The 21,798-nt window shown below is 42.0% G+C and overlaps 1 protein-coding gene and 1 pseudogene across 2 annotated transcripts; one reads left to right on the forward strand and one right to left on the reverse strand.

Annotated features, from left to right (window-relative positions):
- The first annotated feature begins 6,746 nt into the window (after positions 1–6,746).
- LOC142427541 (peptidyl-prolyl cis-trans isomerase A pseudogene) lies at positions 6,747–7,292 on the forward strand (annotated as a pseudogene).
- A 6,692-nt stretch (positions 7,293–13,984) lies between these two features.
- On the reverse strand, positions 13,985–14,884 carry LOC142427915 (AMMECR1-like protein). Of its 2 annotated transcripts, XM_075533039.1 has the most exons (2): positions 14,505–14,884; positions 13,985–14,399 (listed from the first exon to the last, which is right to left on the reverse strand). In XM_075533039.1, exons 1-2 carry the CDS (start codon positions 14,882–14,884, stop codon positions 13,985–13,987), a joined length of 795 nt encoding a protein of 264 aa, XP_075389154.1. The 2 variants fall into 2 exon arrangements, with proteins under 2 accessions (XP_075389154.1, XP_075389153.1); XM_075533038.1 differs by having other exon boundaries at positions 13,985–14,884.
- Positions 14,885–21,798: the final 6,914 nt, after the last annotated feature.

Consider the following 21,798-nt stretch of genomic DNA (forward strand, 5'->3'; position numbering starts at 1 on the left):
AAAGGACTTTCTGGAGTCCCCTGCTCTCATGCCCAATAACTGACAAGGTGGACAAGAACCCACCATCAATCGGGCATTTCCGGCTTAAGGGGTGAGGGTGAATGAGGGGTTCTGAGCAGGTAAAGGGGACCGGCATATTCCCAAGCCGAAGGCAGAGAGGCTTGTAACCAGCTCAGAAAGGATTTACCTGGAAATATCCCATGGGGTCGCGATGACCTGGAACGCGGGCAGACAGGATGCAGGAACTGTAATAATCGTGGGGATCGGGACACAGCTGGGGATGCCGGGCCTGTCGGAGCCACCGAGCCTAGGAACAGCATAGAAACATAGAGACTTACTTACCCTACTAGGACCCTCGCACTGCACATTCTCAGTTAGAGGAAGTGGGTTCGGCAGGAAATGACATCACTTGGGTAGGGGTAGGGTCTTTCCCAAGGGGCGGGGCATGGAGGTAATGAGGGACTCCTGGAAGTTCTGCTAAAAACTCTTCACTTTGGGTAACCCTGCTTGCATTTGAAACGCCTTTGCATTTGAATCACAGCAACACAAAAGCCATGAGACAAAGACAAAGTGACAGAAAAGTGGTGGGTGGAGGGCATGCTGTTCAACTTCTTAGACTGTTGTTAATTAGCAATTCAGGAAGAAAGTACATATTAAAAACAACAAAATTGAATGGTCTAAGTCTTTCCTTTAAGAACAATTCTAAGTAGACAGAGCTATTAAAGTGAGCATAAACCTGATAAAAATGGGCCTTGTCTTAGTGACAACTGAACACATCATTCAGTGATTGAAAATTAGCAATTCAGAGAGAAAGAACACCTCAGTAACTTAGCTGAGGAAGTTTCTGATCTATTTCTTTGTTTCACCTAAAATAACATGGGCTGCAAGTGGTTTTTCTTAATCTGAATCCATCTAATGTCCCATTAAATACGTCATATACATTGTTCTGTCCTTGATGGTCAATGACCCACAAGAGTTTTACCTTCCCAAACTCTACTGTGGCCAGACTTGTTTATCATTGCTGTTGAAACAGCTAGTGAAAAAGCAGAAGTTGGGCTCACAATGAAAAGTGGTCAGGGATCATCAGGCAATCATGGAAAAAATGCCTTAAAAGACTTTTAACAGAGGACAATTTCTATCGGACACTGAGATAGAATGAATTTCTCTGCCATGGAAATGTGTTCCTTATCAACTCTGGAAGAAAGCATATTGCAATCTACAAACCAGCAACACCAGTTTCTTCTCTCTTTCTCTTGTCCCGAGTCTTAGTCTGCTTCTTTACTTACGTCTGTCTATTTGTCTAAGCGTTTTACTATGCTGCATTCAGTTTCCAGCACAATGGATTAATAAAGTCAGTGATTCTTAGTAGGTTGGGTACCCATAAAAAAAAAAGCCTTTACTGATTTCTTTTGTATTTTTTGTTGGAAGTGAACTTTTTTCTATAGTTAAAATCCAGTTCAGTTTGCTTTTTGGTTTTTTATTCTTTTGTTAGTCATTAGGACCAATATTTAGATTGGAAGAATAAGAAATCTTAAGGGATTTAAAAAAATATGTACACTGCATATATTTACACCACCCATCTCTCAAGAAATGGAAATCAACAGCAGTACCTTTTTAAACACTCCATGCAAGTGGTTCTCTTTGTTTTCTCTGCCCCATCCTCCTCAATAACCTATGGCTCTCCTGTCCCTAGTCCCACCCTGTCCTTTGCCTCCTCACAGTCATCAAAATCTTATCTTTTCAAGTATAATCCAAGTGCTTTGCATAATAATGCTAGTATTATTAAACGTTTATGTTTATAAGATTGATGGAGTTTGTTAAGCATAATGTTCTCTAGTTGTTTTCCATGTCTCCTGGTGTTTAACAGTCATTTTGTTTTTAATGATGCATGATATTCTATTATATGGAAGTACCAGGGTTTGTTTGTCTATTCCTTTATAATGGGCATTTTTGGTTATTTCCTTGTTTTTTATATTTTGGAAAATGCAGCAATAAACAAGTATGCATATGTCTGTTCATATTGTATTCTTTACTTCTTTAGGGTATATATAAAAATGAAGAGACTACTGGATTTTGAAATATGTGTGTTTGCATTTGTTTAAGGAAGTGTCGGTCGTACTGATTTCCACCAGAAAGGTATGAGCATTCCAATTTCTACTCTTTGTCTTTAGTATGTATTATTTTGCCGTCTTCAATTTTGATAAATGTGTGGGTGTCAGGTGGTATTTCCTCATTGTTTTAATATATTTTTCTCTTCTTGCTAGTGAATGTTAACATTTCTTAATATGGTTGTTTGACACCTAGATGCCATCTTTAATGAATTGTCTGTTTTTGTCTTGTACCTATTTTTTCGATTGGGTTATTTGTATTTTTCTTGTTAAATGTTTTAGTTGCGTGCAGATTTTGGAGATTTGCCCTTAATTTGATGTATTATTACTGAATGGTTTCCTCAATCTGTGCGTTTTCTGTTAATTCTTTTGATGAATATTTTCAATGTGTATAAATGTTTATTCTTTTTAGTGTGTCTCAGTTCTTTACTTTTCTTTTATACTGCTGATATTTCATTATGTTCACAGTGTGTTTATGCCCTGATAGTGACCTTTAGTTTGTCCCTAAACTTTCATTGTTAGCCTTTATGGTTCTGGGGTTTCTATTTTGGTCTCTGATGTATGGTGAGTTCATTTTTATACATGGTGTATAGTATGGGTCCTGTTATTTTTCTTTTTTGTTGTTGCAGGTAAAGAGCCAACGTAATTTAGATTTCTTAGAGAAAAGGCTATCTCTGCCCCAACTTACTCTGCCTTAAACCTTTATTAAGGATTAGGTGTCTATATGTTTTTGATTGTATTTCCGGTGTTCAATTATAATCCACCAGTCTTCATATCAATTGTTTTACCAGTACCAAGCTGTTTTGTTTGCTATGGCTATAAAATACATTTTAATGTCTGGGTGTTAAGACTTTCTACTTTGTTTCAATTTATTAATAGTGTTTTATCTATATCAAGTTTCTTTCTTTTTTGAATCACTTTTACTGATTTAGAGGTTTATACCTGTTCTCTTAGAAGAGTGTGACAAAAACAATTACATTGCACATTTTTGGGGCCTGCTAAGTAGGATGGTATCTGGAGGGCTGTGTCATAAATGCAGTTGGAGGTCACAATGGACAGTATATTTGCTTATTGGTTAATCTAAGAGTTCAATAGGGGTTGCTTTCATAGCTATGTGTTAATCCAGGCAGGCTAGAGAAAAAAACTCATAGACAGCTTGATGACTCATATGGAGTGGAAAAGAGATAAATAACTCACTGGAGGCCAGATACACTCACTCCCTGTAAGACATTCCTGTTGAAAAGGTACTTGTATCTATACTGATGCACCCAGAGCCCTGGAACTGGAGGAGCCACATGGAGACCCACGCCAGCACTTAGATGCTTCCACCGCCCCTGGATCCACAAGAATTTCCACCCACTGGCCAGTGGTCTTTCTGCATTTGGCATTATTGCATAGCTCCACAAGTCTAAAGAGGAACTTATTAACCAGTATTGGACGTATGGGCTAATATTGTACTTATAGACTTGACCTAGACTTGGCTTGGATGTTTCTCAATATACAATTGCCCTTTAATATAAAGCTCTTTCTTATATAATATAAAGCTCTTTCTTATATCTTGAGTGTCCATGAATTTTGTTTCTCTAGTCAACCAGGACTAGCACAGGTGGTTTGGGTTTTTTTTTGTGTGTGTGTGTGCTAAATCTAGCTCCACAAACATTGTTATCTTTGATGAATCTGAACCCATCTGATGTCTCATTCAGTATCATGTATCCATTGGCTGTCTTCTGTGATCTACATCCCACATTGCGATTTACCTCCCCGAACTGAACCAGACTTTTTGAATAAAGCCTTATCTTGAAAGTTTGGAACATGACTGTTTGACATCACCATCGAATAGCCACTGACATTGCAGAAGTGGAGCTCTTAAGGGAACCTGGGAACCTGTCAATCACGAAAAAAAATGATTTAAAAGGATATTTTCTGTTGGCACTTCTCATTGTGCCATGAGATTGAAGAACTTTTTATGAGAACTGTGATAATTGGGAAGTTGGAAAGAAAACATACAACGAAAACAACTCTAAAATTTTGGCAACGTGTGATACTCAATTGCTGATGACAAAATGGGTACATATGCAAATGTGGTGAAGAAAACTGATGGTGCTCGGCTCTTAAAACATATAGTGCCTGGGATCATAAAGGCCTGAGGTGAAACACAGGACTGTTTAGGAGGGAAACAACAAAGACCACATGAAATCATAACAACCTGTGTGATCATGAGGTGTCAATAGGAATCAGACGTTCAAAAACAACCAATCAAATTGATGTGAAAAAAGCATGGATAAAGTTGAGACACCTGTAAGACAATTGGACAGTCCCTTACAGAAGGGCTATATATAAAGGATGATATATCCAGGGTGCTGTATAACTGATTAAATACATAACTGTCCTCTATTTAAAAAAAATATTTCCTTACCTCACTATTGCACCCTTAGATTTACCTCACTAATCTTACTAGACCTCCATGTGTACATTTGTACAATTGAGACCTTTTGATGCACGAAATCCAAGATAGATAAACCGCTCATAAAACAGTAATGAGAGTAATGATCCCTGAGCGTATGGAAAGGAGAAGGGGGACTGATAGCAATGATGACTGTACAACCCCAGGCGCAGGGAACTAACACAGAATTGTAGGTGAATGGGTATACTGGATGGTGTAAAATAGGGCAATAATTATAATATATATCAAGGATTGATGGGGGGCAGGGAAGATAAAGGGGAATTGGTGTCAAATTGTTAAAGAAGCAAAAAATGCTTTGAAAATGATGATGGTAGCTACCGAGGACAGCACTGGAGACACAGTGTGCGAATTGCACCTGATCTGATCCCACCACACCGAGGCAAAGGACTGGGGGAGTGCACCAGAACAGCAAGGAAGTGGAGCGGCAAGATCTCCATGGAATGCTGAAAGTGGACTTTGGGGCCAGGGCGTGGTGCCCCAACAGACTGGACTGTAAAACACTCCTAAAGGCCAACAAACGATCCTTGAACTAACTAAAAAGAAAGAAAGAAAATGATGATGGTAGCAATTGTACAACTAGGCTTGATCTAATAGAATAATGAATTGCTATATCTGTAAGAGCTCCTAATAAAATAATAAAACCAATTGTAATAATAATAATGATAGTAAAAGTTTCTTCTGTTTCCTTCTTGGTACATGAAGACTATAATAGGAAAACATAATTGGGCATAAGGGGGAAGGGGGTCCCCTTGACTGCCATTCTGACTTATCGCATACCACTCCTCCAGTCACTCCACTTGATCTCTGGTAGCCTGCCTTGCAGTGTCCTCAATGGAAGTGGTCTCAAATGCTTGGCCAGGGAGTGTGACTCTGAGGAAAGAATGGATCCACAAGCAATGCTGCAGCGGACTGGTAGCTGCCAGCAGAGAACCCTAACCCTTTCTTTCAGCCCCGAAAGCATACTCAGTGGAGGCATAGAGTATCTGGGATAAGGTGTTGGGGAACAACATTGGCATGGGCATGTTTCAGAATGTGGATGTTCAATGCAAAAAAGGCCAGTAATCATTGTCCCGTCCTGCGGGACATTCAACACGGAACCTGGAATGGGAATTGGGGGGGCAAGAGGCACGGAGAATGGAGACAAGACAATATCCTGATCAAGTCTCATTTATTGAGTGGAAAGTTATAGCTTATATAGGCCAGGGAAAGGGAAACAAGCCGCAGGAGTTTCCCAGAGAAGAATAAATGGGGGAAGCAAGATGCAGACGTTTCCTTGAGAACAATAGTGGGGGAAACAAGATGCAGGTGCTTATATATAATCATTACACACGTTTACTCAAGGTTGCGAGCAGAGTTCATTCCGGGAATAGTGACCTCAGAACAGAATCATGCAGACAGACAGAGACTTCCTTATCTGTGTCTGGCAAGATAAGTATGTCAAACACAGCTACAGTGCTCTGTCACGTAGGCTGGGGTGGAAGAATACCTAGAGCTCAGGCTAATAAATTCCAAGTAATGGCCGGGCCTCATGGCTCCGGACAAATCATAGAGTATTTCATTTAATTTTTTAGCCAATTTGTGATTCAGCTGAAAGGAGACATACAGGAGTAATTTCAGTTCAATGATTAGAAGGTATCTCTGGGCAGTAGCTCTGCCTGTTTATTGCACCTGACTTTTTGCGTTTTGTTGTACACTTTTCTTCCATTCCCCCATGGAACATCTACTCTGGAAACAGGTACAGAATGTTCTGTGTAGTCTTCAGGTTGTATCTACTTCTTATCCTCTCTGGATAGGTTATGAGTTACTTTGTTTTTAATATAACTCATACACAAAATCGTTTTCAAAATATGTTCTTTTAAAAAATTTTAAACAGTTTTATTGGCATATAATTCACAAACTATTCAAATCAATAATTCAATCATATTTTTAATAGTTTTGTTTCATAATATTAACATATCATACCATTCAATAGTTTGATCATATCATGAAGAGTTGGAGAAAAAAAGAAGAGTTTTACAATCATCACCACAATTTTTTAATAATAAGTTTATTGGGCCTCATACAACTCTTATCACAATCCATACATACATCAATTGTGTAAAGCACATTTATACGCGCTTTGCAGATGCCGCCGCCTGAATCTGTAGTCTTGTCTGTTCCTACTGTGCCCAGCCATGGTCAACCCGACTGTGTTTTTAGACATAGCCACCGACAGCGAGCCCCTCGGCCGCGTCTCTTTCGAACAGTTTGCAGACAAAGTTCCAAAGACAGCAGAAAACTTCCACGCTCTGATCACTGGGGAGAAAGGTTTTGGTTACAAAGGTTCCTGCTTCCACAGAATCATTCCAGGGTTTATGTGCCAGGGTGGTGACTTCACACGCCATAATGGCACTGGTGGTGAGTCCATCTATGGAGAGAAATTTGAAGATGAGGACTTCATCCTGAAGCACACAGGCACTGGCATCCTGTCTATGGCAAATGCTGGACCCAATACGAATGGTTCCCAGGTTTTTATCTGCACTGCTAAGACTGAATGGTTGGATGGCAAGCACGTGGTCTTCGGTAAAGTGAAAGAAGGCATGAACATTGTGGAAGCCATGGAGCGTTGTGGTTCCAAGAATGGCAAGACCAGCAAGAAGATCACCATTGCTGACTGGACAGCTCTAAATGTGATCAGAATTTTCTGTTTTATCTTAAGCACCAGACCATTCCTTGTGTAGCTTGGGAAATCACCCTTCTATTCCCCATGTGCAGTATCGGTTTATCTTGTGCTCTCAATCCAGTTCTTCGAGTTTCCTACTTTCCTTATTCCACGAGTCCAGATGGAAAGCAGAGTTAAGTTTATGAAATAAAAGATAAACAATAAAAAAGCACATTTGTACATTGTTTGCCATCATCTTTCTCAAAACATTTGGTCTCCACTTAAGCCCTTGGCATCAGCTCCTCATTTTCTCCCTCCTTCCCTGCACACCCTCCCTCATGAACCTTGATAATTTATAAATTATTATTTTGTCCTATCTTGCATTATCCGACGCCTCCCTTCACCATTTATTTCCCTTTTTGATACATACTGAAAACAACAAATTTAATTCACATTAGATATCCTTGAACCCCAAACAATAATGGACTCCAAGGGACAAAGATGCAGTTTCTACATGAGCAGTTGCTTGGTTTAATTAGTGGAGTGTGTTAAAGGTGTGGGGTTCATTAGAAGAAGTAGCTATGTTTACTGGCAGAAGAGTGGATCAATTTTTCAGAGTGCAAATGAGTTAAGAGTCTCATTTAGATTCTCAACATCATCCAATGTAGGTCCAAATTTTTTGTGGGGGCTAAAATGTGACCGTTTGAATCAACATCCTGCATAATCAGAGAAAAACCTGGCAGTTTGCCTCCTTAAATATCACAGTCACCTTTGAAAGAGTTGATCTTGATACTTGATGCTGCCAGGTATCAAGACACACTGGAAAACAGTGGGCTCAAGATATCCAGACAAGAGATTACTTTTTCAAGGACAGCACCCAATTCTTGTTCAGAAAAGACACATAAGTGTTTCCAAGTGCTCTGAGAGTTCAAACAACATAGTAGTCATTGAGATGGGGAGATTCATAGTAAGAGAAAATATTGGGACACCTAGAATTTGCACTTCTGAGGGTGAAGTAAATGGGACACCATAGGGCACCACTTTCCATGTTGAATATTGGCTGGGGAGACTGTTTTTCCTGGGGCTGAGAGCATGAGAGGCACATTCACATTTGACAAAAACTTCAATTGAGCTGAGCTCAAAGAGAAAGAAGAACCTTGGTACTGGCCCTCTTTCAAGTTTTGGCGATGCAGCTCCATTATTCTGTGCCCAGTGATCAGTCAAGTTGATTGTTGACATCATTGAAGGCAGGAATTTGGAGGCGTCAGAGTGGTACATAGCAAAAACTGAGTAGGTTACAAGGGACATGGAGTGCACAGCAACTTGGCTGGAGAATGTTCTTGAAGGCAAACACTCACTGGTAGGACTCTGCACAACCATGACCATGTCCACAAGATTCCTGAGATGTCCAGTGCCAGGAGGCAGGGGCCAGCATGCTTGGGGAATCAGGATCAAGCGGGGGTCCCAAGGGCGGAAGATCGTGGTCACAGCAGTACCCAGAAACTTTGACAGGATGCTGCATCTCAAAACTCTGAGGGACAGGGTCATCTGTTGATGATCCTTCAGCAGGCAGGGGCTCAGAGGGAAGGTGCACAAGTGTGCGTGCTGTGTGCTCATGTCCCTGGACTCCATGGACTGCAGGTGGGCATCAGTCCCGAGGACGCCCAGTGCGACTCCCCTTTGTGCAGGCTGGAGACACTGGGCAGATGGAACTGAGGTGGGAAGTGGGGAGACACTGGATCCCGCAGGAATGCTGCCATTGAAGGCAGGGCCCTCAGGCTGCACAGCAGAGCTGCCTGCCCAGGAGGGGTCTGTGGGACCAGGACACACCCAGGCACAGCCCCCTAGCCAGAGTCAGAGAGCAACGCCTGACCCTGCGTGGATTAAAGGACTGCAGATGCCCCTCAAGAGCCTGGGCTTCCTTCCAAGCAGTCCACTCCGGGCTGGTCAGTGCTGTGGGTTCCACGTGGTCCATGGAGGTGCGGTCCCTGCCCTGTTTCCACAGCTCATAGGCTCGGGTTGCAGAATGCGCAGGAAGGCGTCCATGGGAAATGTGACCCTGGCTTCCCATCAGCTGCACTGAGAAGCAGCTTTACCGTAATTAACCCAGCGCAGGACAGCGAAATAGATGGATTCCACACAGTTGAAACCGCGATGGAAGCCAGCGTGGGAGCCCTAGGGGAATGTGAACATGAAGGCGCTTGCTTCCTGGGTGATCCGACCAAAGGGAATGCCATTTTCCCTGAGGAGGCTGGGTGAGATGAGGGCCACCTTGTGCAGCAGGACATTCTCTTGCAGACACTAAAATTGCCAGGGAGCTTTTCCAGGTGGGCTCCTTGCTCAGGGAGCACCGCATACCAAGTGTTGCGCTCCCTGAAGTCCAGGTGGGTGATGCTGTACAGGTCCTTGTCCTACGTGTGCCAAACTGAGGTGGTCTGCCATGGGCCAAAGTACAGGGAGGGGTGTTGGCACCTTTGACAACAACTCCACACTCCTGCTCCAGGAGACTCTGGATCGTCCTCAGGTGTGTGAGGTTTCAATGCTCAGTCTTTTCACCAAACAAGGAGCCACATACCTTAGCCCCATAAATGGGAGAATGGTACAGGCGGCTCTTCCAAAATGTTCCCTCCAAATCCTCACCATCCCGGTGTGTGGGAGTGCAATATCTGTCAGTGTTGGCCAAGTGGCTATGCTCCTTTACGGTCATGGATTTCTTTGTTTTATGGTCTTGAAAAAAGACACCTGCCTGCCCCATAGCTACCTGCTGCACAGGAATGGCTATGAGGGTGTCATCCACATTGTCAGTTCTGACTGTCCACTCTTTGGTGGGATTATCTTTGCCAGACCTGCATGGTGGGCACCTTGGTATTCCATATAAACAACATATTTGTGGAAATCCTTAAATTCTTCCATGATAAACCAGAAAATCATGATTTTTAAGACTTGAGTCCTGACTTCGATAATCCTGGACTTCAGACTGCAAAAAAATCATAAAACCCTGTTCTCATGGCCGTTCTGTTTATCTCTCTGAAAATTTCTTCTAATGCATTGATTTCTCCGTGAGAGCAAATGCACTTCCTCCAGGCATGTTGATTCACTAAGGGAATTCTACTATGTCTGACAGGTATTGTTTTCCCCCAAAGAGACAGGTCTTGTCCACATGGAGAGGGTTTTCCCAGACTGCCCCTGCCTCAGTATGCTGCTCTGGAAGTTTACTTAGTTGGAAGGGTATCTGTATTAGTTGATACATAATTTCAGTTGTAATCATGTGAAATTTCCGATTCCACTAACAAGAAGTGCCTCCAAGGGATTTTTAAAAAAGTAAATCTAAAGACAATAATTCAGAAACCTTCAATATAAGTGAATGTTTCCAGAAATGCTAGTAAAGAATCAGGTAAAGAAAAATAACATGAAGATGGTAATATGAAAAATAATATTTAATGTAAAATATGAACCAAGACAACTAACCAAACAGACTCAGTGACATCAGTTCGACCCTATAGGACATGGTGGGGATGTCCTTGTGCTTTTCTCTGGCTGTAACTATTTTTTAAATTTTATTTTAGCCCATTATGGTTTGTTCTCTACAATATTTTGTTGGAGTTCAATGATTTGCACTCGTATGCTATATAGCCAAGAGGCAACAGAGTGTAACACAGAGACTTATTCTGAAGTCTTTGTACTGCATGCCATACAAAGTCTGCTTCAGGGAAATAGATGTAACGAAACAAAACAAACACATGACTTCCAAGGTTCCAGAAACCCAGCAGAAAATAACAATTTAGTGTATTTGCGGGTGTTAACATATTGAAAACAGATATTGTGCAAATCTTAAATTGATACCCAGGGCTTCTTTTGTATAGATATTATAACAATATGCAGAACTTCACCTACACAACTTTCTTGTTGAAAAGTTCTCTAACATGAGTGGCTTTATTATGCAGAGACAACGTTTTATGAAACTCACAGTGGAAACAATCCAGTATCAACAAACCCTAGTGATCAAACACAATCCTTTTAATGTAAAGTGAGGACAATTAATAGAGTATGTCCTAGCTGTGGGTATTATGAAACAACCCAATTTTTCAGACCAAAAGGCACTCACAGCTAAGGATGATATAAACTATGAACAAAGCCAGCAGTCAGATTGGTTCTGTGAAATCTGATTACCTACTGTTCAGTTTATCCAGCTCAAGGACAGAGGTAACACTAAGCAGAAAACTCACTTCCTTCCATCTACAAATCACATATGTATCTGGTCACCCTCATGACTGATTTGGTCAAGCACGTGGAAGGCAGTTCAGAGCTGTCATCTTCCTAGCAGAGCTGCCACATGGATAATCCAGACTTCTGTTTTTCCTGAGAGCAACCTGCCATACGTGTTTCTGAGTTGTCCATCACTGTACACTTCCAGACCAGGCCCTGTTCAGGACGGACACAGCAAGCAGCATTCCTTACAAGTATTTTTTTGGCCAGCTACCAAATCCCCTTAGGTAAAGCAAAGGGGAAAGAGCTTTTCCATTGTTGTCTTTTTTTGTGGGAGCATTAGGAAAAGTGGAGGTAGTAAGGCTTCTTCACTCCAAAAGCAGGAGGCCACTTCAGTGTGGTGCTGGACTCAAACTAGCCTAATTCTTGTGCACTGATTTTAACATTTCATTTTCTTAAATGGTAGGTATCCTACCACACCCTCAGCAAAATAAAAAAATATATACACTGGTGAAGACAAATAGGCAAACATTTATACAAGAAAAAATAGGCTTGAAGAGCATGGCACTATGAAAGTTTGCATGGCCAGTCTCACTGAGCGTGCTCAGGGGTGAAAGTTGAGCAGTAGGTTTTTTGATTTAAAAAAAAGCTTTAGAAACTAAACATAACGCTAACACAGAACATTTGAACATTTCTGAGCCTACCCCTATGTGCCAATACTGTCGTACAAACCAAAGGTGGATGGTTTAATTCAGAGCCAAACATCCATACATCAAACCATGGTGTAAGACTGATTTATTATTCTCAGCAGCAGGAAATCTTGATACAATCCCTTCATCTTCAAAAGGGTTTTGATCAACCTTTCAAGGGGAAGGTGGCAGGATGTGAAAGCCCAGCAGTTAAGACCAGTGACATGACACGGGTTTCTCGTTTATCAGCCCAACATTCCCCTAATCTTTCTGCATCCTTGTCAGACCAGAGTGCAGTGCCAAGAAGATCCACTTACATTCTCATTGTTACCTAAAAACCAAAGACACTAATGCCTGGAACAGAATGTTCCTCAAATTGTACCCATTTCTACATTTCTGGCAGAAGTAATCTCAAAGGAGCCCCTTTGGCCTATTTCAGAAAGCCATGCCTTGCCCATATAAACTTTAATATACCAATCATTATGTTCATTGGGCTGATATCCAATCCATTTTATGAATTCTCTAAATGTGTTGCTGAAAACCAGTAATAATATCCTTGGGATCCTTTCTTCCAACTGGCTACCTCTTCCAGTCAACCATTTTAGCAGTGCCTCTGTTAAGATATATCCAAATCATCTTCCAAGTCCCTTCGTTCTATGAACTCTGCCACCAAATTAGTGAAGAATAAGCCAGACGTCGGCTGACAGACGTGGAAATTAGCAACAAGAGCAACAGGCAATATGTCACAAGAAGGTTGAATTATTTTGAATGAGTTTAGGAATTTTGTCTGGTGCAGTGGAGATTTCCAATACTTTAGACAAGCTGAAGAGCCACCTGGTTTATTAACAGCTTTGTTTTAAAGTCCTGTAAGAACTCGCTTGTATAAAGTTCTTTCAGAATGCTTGCCTGAAAAGAAAAACCGCTTGGAGGCCCTGAATTCTTCCCTAGAACAAGGTGTCCTTACAAAGGTCAATTCAGCTGCTTGTTTGATCTCTGCTTTCTGAGAACCGAGATCCAGCTATAGGCACTTCTCCCAGAAGAGGATTTGAGGTGTCCGGGTGGTAAGGAACAGACATCTCCTTCACACGTGTGCAGCAATGACATCAGGTCCTCCTTTGGGCATCTCCATTCCATTCCATTCCTCAGCAGGCTGCACAACACTCTAAATAAAGAATGCTACAAAATGCAACTCACAGTAAGATGAAATTTAAACCATCAAAGTTTCTTGAACACTGATCAGTGGACCTATGCCTCCCAAAAGGCTTCTGATGTGGCTGCCCTGTCCAGGAACCAGAGGATTCATGGTGCCCACTTTCAATCCTATCAGGATGTCGGGGTAGGAAGTATGGAAGCTGTGGTCAATTCTAGGTATGCAATTAAATGAAAGTTTTCTTTTATGAAAAAAGCTATTTAAAACCTATAATGTTTCTGATTAGTCTCCATTGCCCAGACTGCCAGAGGAACATGCCTACTTGATCTCGGGAGGTGATAGGGATGTGTATGGGTTAAGCCTTCATGGATCTTCAATTTCAGCTTCCTTGTGTAGCCAATACACATGCAGCAAGTCACCAGTGGTACCTGCATGTCACAGGTCCTCTGAACCCACACAGTAATTCTTACCAATCTTGGAGAAGCCCCAATCCAACTGAACTCCATAGCGCAAAGGCTGAGATAAGGCTTGGTCTCCTCAAGTTGTTTCATTCAATGCAACCCCGTCATCCCTTTAGTTAGCTGGAGGCAGACGTGGCAATGGATGCTAGCATCATAACATGGTGCAGTAATGGAAGCAACTGGACCAGGAAGAGGAGGGGTCTGCTCCAATGATGTCATAGCCATTGGCTGCCATAGGGGGTGAGATTGGTCATGCAGCCTTATGTCAGGAGTCATGATTGTAGAGGGGTGGGGCATGAAGGGTACTGTTCTGTAAACAGTGCTGACGAGAAGCAATAAACTCTGCATAACTGATTGTCACCTTCTCACTTCGGTACCTGGTGAGTTTGATCGTTTTTCGGAATTCACTGGTAATTGGAGCCTTAAAACCACCTTTCCTGAGCAATGAGTCTATGGTCTGGATCTGATCCCAGTCTTGTTCTTTAGCAACCTCAGGTAAATATGTGGCTGTATATTTGATGCCCTTTTCACTGATGAATTCAATTAGAATTCCATTGACCCCTACCTCCCAGTCCAGGTAATTACTGGCAACCTCAAAGTTAGTAAGGAGGGAGACAGAGCAGAAAAGCTCAGGTAGCTCCTCTCGAGTCATTGGGGGAAATCGACTGTCCATAAGTGCACTGGTTAACGAGTATTCCCTGAGTCCTGGGTGAAGATTCACGGCTGAGAAGGTTCCAATGCAGCCCCGGAGACGCTTATCCCGCCCTGTCTCCCATGTCACAAACAGTGGATAGGGGTCATTGGTGAATCTAGGAAGTCGTGGCTGTGGGAAGCCATAGAGGTGACAGTAGAGCACATCAAAGCAGTAGCAGCACATCTCTGCAGTCACCACCAGGTTCTTGGTGGTGTTGGCAGTTCCATTGGGCCAGGGGAGAGGGCTCAGCGCTCCTGATGTGGGATTCATTCGTGTAATTGGATAATTTTCAGGCCCCAGCATTAAGTCCGATACATTCTCCCATCCATGGTTGCTGTCCACATGCTGCTTGTTTTTAGGAGTTCCTGAAATAGAGGCGGTCACAGTTGTGGACTGGTTCCCGTGACTGTGTGCTCCGCTTCCTGCTGCCAACTTGGGCTTGAGTGGAGAGACACACCGTCTTTTTCCCATCCTGATTCTGTGCCTGAGGTCTGGAATGCTGCAGAACCTGAAAACACAAAGTTTGTATTGTCAGGGGAATAGCTGTAATAGAGAAGAGGAGCTGTTTTGTCTCTGGAGTGAATTCTCTTCCATTCCATTCCATTCCTTCTTCCTGGACCTTTTCTTCTGGCCCAGTTGCCGCCAGGGTGGACGGACCTCTCTCGCTCGACCTTCTCATTCTGCTTGCTGGAGCCCTGTGCCTGGGTGGGGTGCTCCCAAGAGAAGCGGGCCCACAGGTGGTCCGTATGCGAGATGAGCATGGAGTGAGCTGAGAAAGGCCATGGGGGCAAAATGGAAGCGGTGACGGCAAGAACTGCTAGAGGTATTCCCCAAGCGACTGTAGACCAAGTGGAGCCGCGACACAAGTCCTCCGCTATCGCAGCAGGCACCCCAGGCTGTAACTCTAGACAAGCGCTAAAAGCCTTGTCTTTCATCATGGAGCGGCGGGTCACTGGAACTGCTCAGTTGGCAGCGCAATGGGGCTCACACAGGGCTCCAATATAGGACAGAAAAAGTGAAGAGTTCACTGAACTTAATAGGAAAAACAAAATTTGCACAGGATGACTTCAACAGTTAACTTAAAAGTGGATGAATTATCTTAAAAAAATTAAGCAACACAAAACAGAGATAATTCATCAAGCACTTCAAGGGAAACATGCAATAGCCATCCTGATTAAAGCTAAAAGCTGAACCTTGGAAAAACCAGTAGAAGTACACAAAGCATTAGCTATGAAAGACGTTTGTGTAACTCTCCGTGTTAGACATAAACCTGAAAGTAGTGAGAGCGCTCAAACATTGTGTTACCATTGGGGTGATTGCATCTTAAGTTCATAGAATTTAGAAATAATGACCAGCAGATTTGAAACTTAGTAATAACCACCATCACAGGCAGTCCTATCTAGTTCCAGCTTTCTCATCCTGCCTACCACCCCCATGCCCGCACCCGGAGATACCAGCAAAAGTAACCAAAAAAGGGTTAAAGAAAACAATTCAGAAGTTGTGAGATCTAAGTTATTTTATAATTTGAGTCTAGTTCCTAAGTTATACAATCTTTAGAAACATTTTATGATTAAATAAATATATATCTATATACATCCAATTTTTGTTATAAAAGCGAAAGCATAGCTTAAGGATCCCTGAGAGGGGTGGAGGTCAATGATCCACAGCTTTGTCTCTAACACAGAGCCTGGCAGTTTAAACTCAGCCTACACCACATAATTGAAAAATATACCCACCTCATTTTACTAAGACAAGCAAGGTAACCTTATAATAGAATAAACCCCCCATAGAATTCAGGAGCACTGCACCAGTGCACTCTCTTTAAGGCTGTAACCTTTATGGAATCTGACTGTGCCATCTCTCTCTAGGTAAATCTTTCTCCTGTTTCTACAAGAAACAGCTGGTGAATTGGAACTAATGACTATTATTTTGCATCTAACATCTTAATCATTGCATTTTCTGATTCCATATGTATAAGAAGCAGAAAATTGAAACAGAATATCAAACATGTCCATGTCACAAACAATCTGCATCATTGGATGCATTTATCCTCATTGGGTGAATGTTAGAAAGAGTCAAATTAAAACCCAATTATGACTTCCCTTCAGAGACAAAGTATATTTCATTGAACTCAAACTAAAAGCTTTCCTTAGAGAGAGAGAAAAAAACAAAGCAAGAAAATACTGGTTTCTGATAGAAATGACGTTGTTTTAATATTGTATGATTTGAAGTAAAAAAAATACCAAGGAGCAGGCACTGACCTCTACTAGATTAACATTTCAGTCCTTGGAAAATTGCAGGCTTGGTAAATACAAGGTTCATAGAAAATATAGGAAAATGTTCATTGAGATGAACTGACATAGTAATTGCAGCAATCAGCTCCAAGATAACAATTGTGAGTATGGCCGTGAATTGGGCAGAATTTATTCCACCTTGACATAGGCTAACTATAAGTCACACCAGAAGGTAAGTATGAGTCAGGACCAATTTCATAGCCCTTAACAACAAGAACAGCCTAAAACATCTAGTCAAAGACACATATTTTAGGATCCATAAATAAAATTTATGAATTATGTATCTGAAAAAACTATTCTCACCATAGGAATGTAATCTTTCAACACAATTTTTATTGGATTAGACCCACCCAGATTCCAAGGTGAAAATCCTATCAGTCTTTTACTTAGGCCTGTGTTTTCTTCACTTGTCATTGATCCACTCTTATGCCACACCTAGTAATCATCTCAGAAACATCAGCAACAAACTAAATGCAATGCTTTTTTCCTAAAGCCTTAGAGAATTTTACTAGAAAATGGAACAAAACATATCTAATTACAAACCCAAGCATCTTAAAATGAAGAATTTAATTAGAAAATAACTCTTTAAATTCTCCAAAATAAAAACATCATGATTTATGTCATTTTTTTCCTGAATAAATGTGAAATTCATAGTTCACTTCTTTAAACTTGGAACCCCTAATAACGTGAACAGTTAGAAGGTTTAGAAGCTAACTTAGAAGATGGATGGTTTCTCCTCAAAAATGTTTTAAGAGACAGGCCTGGTGACTTACTTTTGAAAAAAACCTTTGAAAACACCGAGCCACAGTTCTTCTTTGACAAACACGGGCCACCGTAAGTTAAAAACAACTGGAAATCAAATTACCCTAAAAAACTCTTGAAACTGCGAATATGAAGACAACTATATCTCACAAGCTTTAAAAGATGTCCTCTGAGATTGTCACTAGAACAACGAGGGGGGGGCGCTAGATGAAGGGCCAGGCCTCCACCATGACTTTCACTGCCTCCCTCTCTCTCCAGACAACAGCTGCTGTGAACAAGGGTGGGAAAATTCTATGGACAGCCACGCCAGAGAGGCCATGGGTGAAGCCTCATGTTGCAACATCACTCTGGATGGCAAGCTCCAAGATGCTGAGTGGGTCCCTGCCCTCATTCTGATGAATCTGCTCCAAATAGAATCCTGACATGGGAAGGTTAAGCAGCATCTGCTCAGACCTGAGGGAGAGCCAAGTGGGTGACCCCATCCCTCTGTAGTCTTGGTTCCAGCACCATTAGTCTCTGAAAGACATTGAGTCAAGGCTGATTCATAGGGACCCTGTAGGACAGGGTAGAACTTCCCTTGTGAGTTTCTGAGATGGTGCCCTTTACCATAGTACAAAGCCCATTTTTTACTCCCATCTTGCCACCCTGTCAGAAATATATAGGAAAAAGTTCTAGTCACACTACTTACCTTTTCAGTTCACAGTTGTAGAGGCTGGCAAATCTCAGATATCACTCTGGACCCTTCTCTTGATTCAAGTAGGTCGAGGGCCTGATGAATCCCAGATGGGCAGGTTAGATGGTAGGCTCATTCCTCACGGGCTGTGCAAATGATGAATCCAAGCTATGTAGGAAATATGGCAAGATTCTGCCTCACGTCTGGAGGTCCACACTTCTGGTGAGTTTCTGGACCTGGCCAAAAGCTGCACAGCTTACAGAGAGAATCCACTTACATTTATACTGGGCAAAACCACACCCACCAGGATAACACCTCCCAATCCTGGCTGCTGACACCAAATCTCTTCATTGAAGTGATGGCATTATGTCAAGCATTGTCATGTAGGCTGACATCATGACCGAGCCAAGTTGACACAGAACCTCAATCACACATGACTCACTGTACCATCAACCCATGTGATTTCAATAACAGAAAAACTGTGAAAGGTAAGGTGGGATAACAATACCCTTCCAGAAATAGCTTTATCAAACTGAATCTCATATGCCATATCGCTTTGACGTTTTGAATATATATCAGTCTGACTCCTGCACTTAGCACAAATCCCCTGACATTAAGTCTACTGTGACTCAGAGCCACTTTCTAGAAAATAGGAGAAGTGCCCCTTTGGGTTTCACAAACACTCCGACTCACTGCCATGCAGTCGGTTCTCACTTGTGACAACCCTACAGGAGAGAGTAAAACGGCCCCTGTGCATTTCTGAGTCTGTAACTCTTTGCAAATGTAGAAAGCCCTGTCTTTCTCCCTCGGAACAACTGGCTGTTTGAAAGTGCAGACCTTGGGGATCACAGCCCAACTCTTAACCGCACCACCACCAGGGCTACCACTGCATTTATGATACTGTAACTCATTCCAGGAGTAGATGGCCTTTTATCTCTCCCCAAGGATTGGTTGATAAATTCAAAGCACCGGTCATATGGTTAGTAGTAAAGACCTAATCAACTATGTTTCCAGAGGTCCATCTCTCCATAGTACAGGACCAATCACTTCATCCCACTGGATGGGTTTAGAGGACTGTCCTCCACAGAAGTGTCGAGGACTTTTTCTTAGTTCTTAAGTGGGTTTAAGGAAGCATCACTCTTTGTGGGTTTTTCCATTCAACATTCATTTTCTTATACAGTCCGTGGGTCAAATCCAAATTAAGGGCATCAGCCATAGGATAAGGCCCCCTTCCTCTGTTGAGTCAGAGGCAAGGTCCTTATCTGCTGGCAACATCTGTGGGCCTGACCTGCCTTAGACAGCACCTTGTATGTTAGCATCAGCATTACTTTGGCTCCTAAAGGTTCACTGAGTAGGGTTTTTTGGTCCACAGAAGAACTCTGATACAGCTCTCCTTTCTTGCTGTAGTCATGTCCTGCTTCTGTTTTCCCAATTCTCTCTAATGCTTTCAGAGACAAAAGGTTGTGGAGCCACACCTCAGGAAAATCCCCTTACCTTTATCTCAAAAAGATTATGAAATAAAAGATATACTGCCACACCCTGAATCCTTGTACCATGGAATACCTTCATACATGATTCCATCATACCTGATCCATTCTGCAGTGCCACATTTATCATAAAAAATAAACCAAATCCAGTGCCATTGTGTCCATTCCCGCTCATAGCCAACCTATGGACAGATTAGAACTGCTCCCTAGTTTCCAAATGCTACCAATCACAGGCTCCCAAACTAATCGGTCCTCTTGCATGCCCTCTTCTCAGGAAAGCAGAAAAATTACCCACAGCCCAGCTGTGAATTGAAAACGCTTCCATTATAGCACATAATTCAGAATAAAATGGGAAAAAATTTCTCACTGCCATTGAAAATTAACAGATTAATAGCGACTATGTAGGAAAGGGTAGACCTTCCACTATGGGTTTCTAAAAGTGTAACTATAGGATTAGAAAGCCATAATTTCTCCCGCAGAATAAAGTACAGTCACCTGCTTTGCACCATAGGACCATTCCATTTCCCCTCAAGGAGCAGTATCAGGTACTTTGGTAAACACTGCAATAAGTCTTTATGGGGCAGAATTCTCATCTTTCTCAATTGGAGACCTGGTGCATATGAAGCCTCCAACTCTTGATTAATAGACCAAGACAGCCTACTACTCGACCAGAGTTCCAAAACTGACACTATTACATAACTGCCATGCTACTGAGAATTATGATCCCAACAAATCTATACAAGTAATGAAACACTGCACACAGGGAAGATATTAAGACATGCCCTGAAGGCCCTGAAAAGATAATGAGATGTCAAAGAGATAGTGAACAGTACACCTGAATCTGTTTGCCCTGTATATATTGAGTCGAGCAAGTAAATACCTATCTTTTAAAATACAATATCAAATACACTCAAGTCTTCCCCCAAAATAGACCCAAATGTGCTACATAGACTCGTTATATAAGAAAGTGATACAACATATGTAAGGCTTTCAGAACAGAAATTTATTCTATCCCAGTTTGAGTGGGCGGAAAGATAAACTTAGGTGACTGGTTATAAGGGATGGCTTTAACTACAGTTGGTCCTAGGGAAAGATCCTTGTCTCTATTAACATTTAGGGTCCTGGCATTCCACCTCTGGTCCCTAGGAATGTGTCAAGTCCAGGGTGTTTTCAGAGACTGAGACATCTCAGATGAACCATCTGACCCAAATAGGGAGCAAAGGAGTTCAGATTGTGGAGATTCCAGGTATAATTCATCACCCCTTTTTGGATATATCTTGCTGCACCATTTTGAGGAAATGCACATCAATGGGAAGTCATGACACAATAAATTCCAGCTCCCTACAACACAGCAATTGTGTGCATCATTACAAACTGTGGGTATCCTTGATAACAATGGGCATTACAGAACACTACATTGTCCTTATCTAGTACCTTTATATGGATTAAGAAATAGATGTGGGAACAGAACAACTCAATATTGCATGGTTTTAAATCAAGAAAAGTGTGCCAAAAGGACAAACATATCCGTTTTGAAAGGAGTGTGACCATAGGTCTTCTTAAAGGTGTGGATGGTGAGACTTCCTCTTACATACTTTCAATCTATTTTAAGAAAAGACCTGACCTTGGAGAAGGACCCTGAAAAGAGCAAGGCCCTTGACATGAGATATTGACACAGTGGCTCCCACATGGAACACTCACTCTTCTATGCCAGGAAATGTGTAGGACAGTTCATTGGCCAACTGACTGGAAGCACTCCATCTTGGTACCCGCTCCAAAGAAACGTGACTAGATAAAATGCTCACCTTATAGAACGATATCATTTAAGTAAAATTTTGCTGTAAATCATGCAATGAATGCAGCAGGACATTGACAGAGAGCTGCTGGAGCTTTAGGCTGCATTCAGAAGAGGATGTAGAACAAGGGATCACCACTACTGAGGTGAGATGAATCTTGGCTGAAAGCAGAGGACCCCAGACTGCAAAGACATTTGACTGTGTTGGTCATAATTCACTATGGGTAGGCTGGAGAAGAATGGGAATTCCAGAGCACCTTATGGTGCTCCTGTGGACCCTGTACATGACTCAAAAGTCTCTTGTGGAAACAGAACAAGGGAATACTACATGTTTTAAAATTAGGAGTGCTATGTGACCTCTCCCCATACTTATT

Source organism: Tenrec ecaudatus, chromosome 15, assembly GCF_050624435.1.
Source record: "Tenrec ecaudatus isolate mTenEca1 chromosome 15, mTenEca1.hap1, whole genome shotgun sequence".
Lineage (NCBI taxonomy): Eukaryota > Metazoa > Chordata > Mammalia > Afrosoricida > Tenrecidae > Tenrec > Tenrec ecaudatus.

Excerpts from the sequence above, each read along its gene's own strand:
- LOC142427915 (XM_075533038.1), bottom strand. The coding sequence starts at position 14,884 with ATGGGAAAAAGACGGTGTGTCTCTCCACTCAAGCCCAAGTTGGCAGCA.